A 2,365-nucleotide genomic window follows, 5' to 3' on the forward strand; every position below is an offset into this window, starting at 1 on the left:
CCAGCTCCAGTTGGAAAACAATCTCATCAGTACAACATTTATCAGACTGTATATTTATAATCACACCCCCAGTGTCACCCAGATGAGGATGAGGTTCCCCTTTGAGTCTGGTTCCTCTCAAGGTTCCTTCCTTTACCATCTAAGGGAGTTTTTCCTCCCCACAGTCACCTGAGTCACCTCAGACTTGTTCATTGGGGATAAACACATACACATTTAAATATATCTAATATTAATCTTGTATTTTGTATTATATTATTCTTTATAATAACCTTTTGTTCTATGTTTATGTTCTGTAAAGCTGCTCTGAGACAATGTCTACTGTAAAAAGTGCTATACAAATAAACTTGAATTGAATTGACATGAAGGTAACTGGTGTGAGAGTAGAGGATGGCATACAGAGGATTCACTGTGGTGACCCCTAACGGGAAGTAGTAGTTTCATTTTGTGGATGTGTGTGTGTGTGTGTGTGTGTGGTTAATAAATACAACTGGTGAAGTGTAGACATGTAATGGTCTGTTATTGTTACAGTCATACCTAATAATAACACTACAACAGCCTCCTTCCACGACATCCCTGTTCCTGACTTTATGGACACTGTATCCAGTCCCTTGGGTTCTTAGATCTTCATGTTGGATCATTTTGCCTACACACACACACACACACACACACACACACACACACACACACACACACACACACACACACACACACACACACACACACACACACACACACACTCACACACTCACACACTCACACTCTCTCTCACACTCTCTCACACTCTCTCACACTCTCTCACACTCTCTCACACTCTCTCACACTCTCTCACACTCACACTCACACTCACACTCACACTCACACTCACACTCACACTCACACTCACACGACTATGCGAACACATGCACACAGTAGAATTAATCACCTGTTTATTTTTTTCTAAATTACTTTCGGTCTGGTTATTCATTTCATAGAAAAAGACAATGGAAAAAAGTGTTTACAATGTACATGTACAATACAAAAGCTGACTGAAGGCGGAGCTTCAAGCTGTCCATCATCAGTCCTGTACACAAACACTGTTTCACCCTCTGTCTCACTCCACACTTTCCTAATTCAGGCTACAATTAGGGTACAGAGAAAGACAGAAAGAGAGACAGAGTGGGGGAGACAGCTCTTATATTCCTAAAGAGTTCATCTCTTCACACTTCACTAATTTGGGAGGCGGGACAATGCACATTGGGTGGGGTTAAGATTAAGTAGGTCAGCAGCAGGTACAGTGCTATTTGGGGCGGAGCAGATCCAGTTGGTCCTGATACTCAGTGAATAGACGCTGGAATCGTAGATTCTGTCCTACTACAGGCAGTACGTCCATCAGCAGGTCTCTCTTCCTCAAACCCTGCACACAAACACGGTCCGTGATGATACGGCACATGACATTTAACACAATGAGCATTTATTCGTATTTCAGGACAATAATTACTCTTCCCTAAACACCATGAGCAAAGTTTTTCCTTTCTTCAGATGAAAAGTCTACACAATCTTTTCCACCTTTATTTTGAAATTGCAAATTATATATTAAAGTGAAAAACAATAAGAATCATTTTAGGAGAAAAAAGGTAAAAAAAAATGTAGAATAAACTGGTTAAGTTTGTACACCTCTAAACTCATACTTAGGTGAAGCATCTTTAGATTTTATTACAATAATTAATCAGTTAAGAACATCTGGATATTTGGCCGTTCTTCCCTCCATAAGCATGAGAACATCCTGTTCATCTCCTAACAGCCTCTTCAGGTCACCAGATATTACACTGGATTAGATCTGGACTCGGCTGAGCCACTCCACAACCTTGTTCTGGTGAAGTCTGTTGATTTGTGTGTGTTTCAGATCATCATCATGCTGGAAGGTAAAATTTCTCTCCTGAGTTTGTGAGGAATGTTTTGTAGATGAATGTAGAGCAGGAATTAGGAAAGATTATAAAGGATGAGGTGAGGAAAGATCTGAGGAGAGTCGAGTGGAGTTTCTATCGAGATGTTCAACAGGATTTTAGAGAGTGAGATCTTTTATATTCACTGCAGTACAATGCCACATTATATCTACATTTGGTGAACAGTGCAGGAATTACAGCACTTTATACATGTGCTCTTTTATACATCCTCTCTTTTTAAGGTACAGTAAGTAAACAGGACAATTGTTCCAGAGGTTAGCGTCCATCACTGTCAGTAAAACAAGCCCTCATTATGCTGAAAAGTCAAAACAAACCCAACAAAGAGAGAAAAACCTGAACCCAAACCCTCAGTCTGACTAAATCAACTGTTTGGGTCAGGAACATCAGAACAAAGAGCACAAAAGACCAAAGAGGCAGTTGAG

General features: G+C 40.2%; 1 protein-coding gene across 1 annotated transcript in view; it reads right to left on the bottom strand.

The window, feature by feature from the left end:
* Window positions 1-909: 909 nt before the first annotated feature.
* Window positions 910-2,365, bottom strand: part of LOC132854584 (protein HIRA) — a 19,099-nt gene continuing 17,643 nt past the window's right edge. Inside the window, exon 25 of the mRNA XM_060883096.1 lies at window positions 910-1,393. Coding sequence (XP_060739079.1) covers window positions 1,277-1,393 — 117 coding nt within the window. The 3' untranslated portion in view covers window positions 910-1,276. The remainder of the gene's footprint in view (window positions 1,394-2,365) is intronic.

Source organism: Tachysurus vachellii, chromosome 12 (assembly GCF_030014155.1).
Source record: "Tachysurus vachellii isolate PV-2020 chromosome 12, HZAU_Pvac_v1, whole genome shotgun sequence".
Lineage (NCBI taxonomy): Eukaryota > Metazoa > Chordata > Actinopteri > Siluriformes > Bagridae > Tachysurus > Tachysurus vachellii.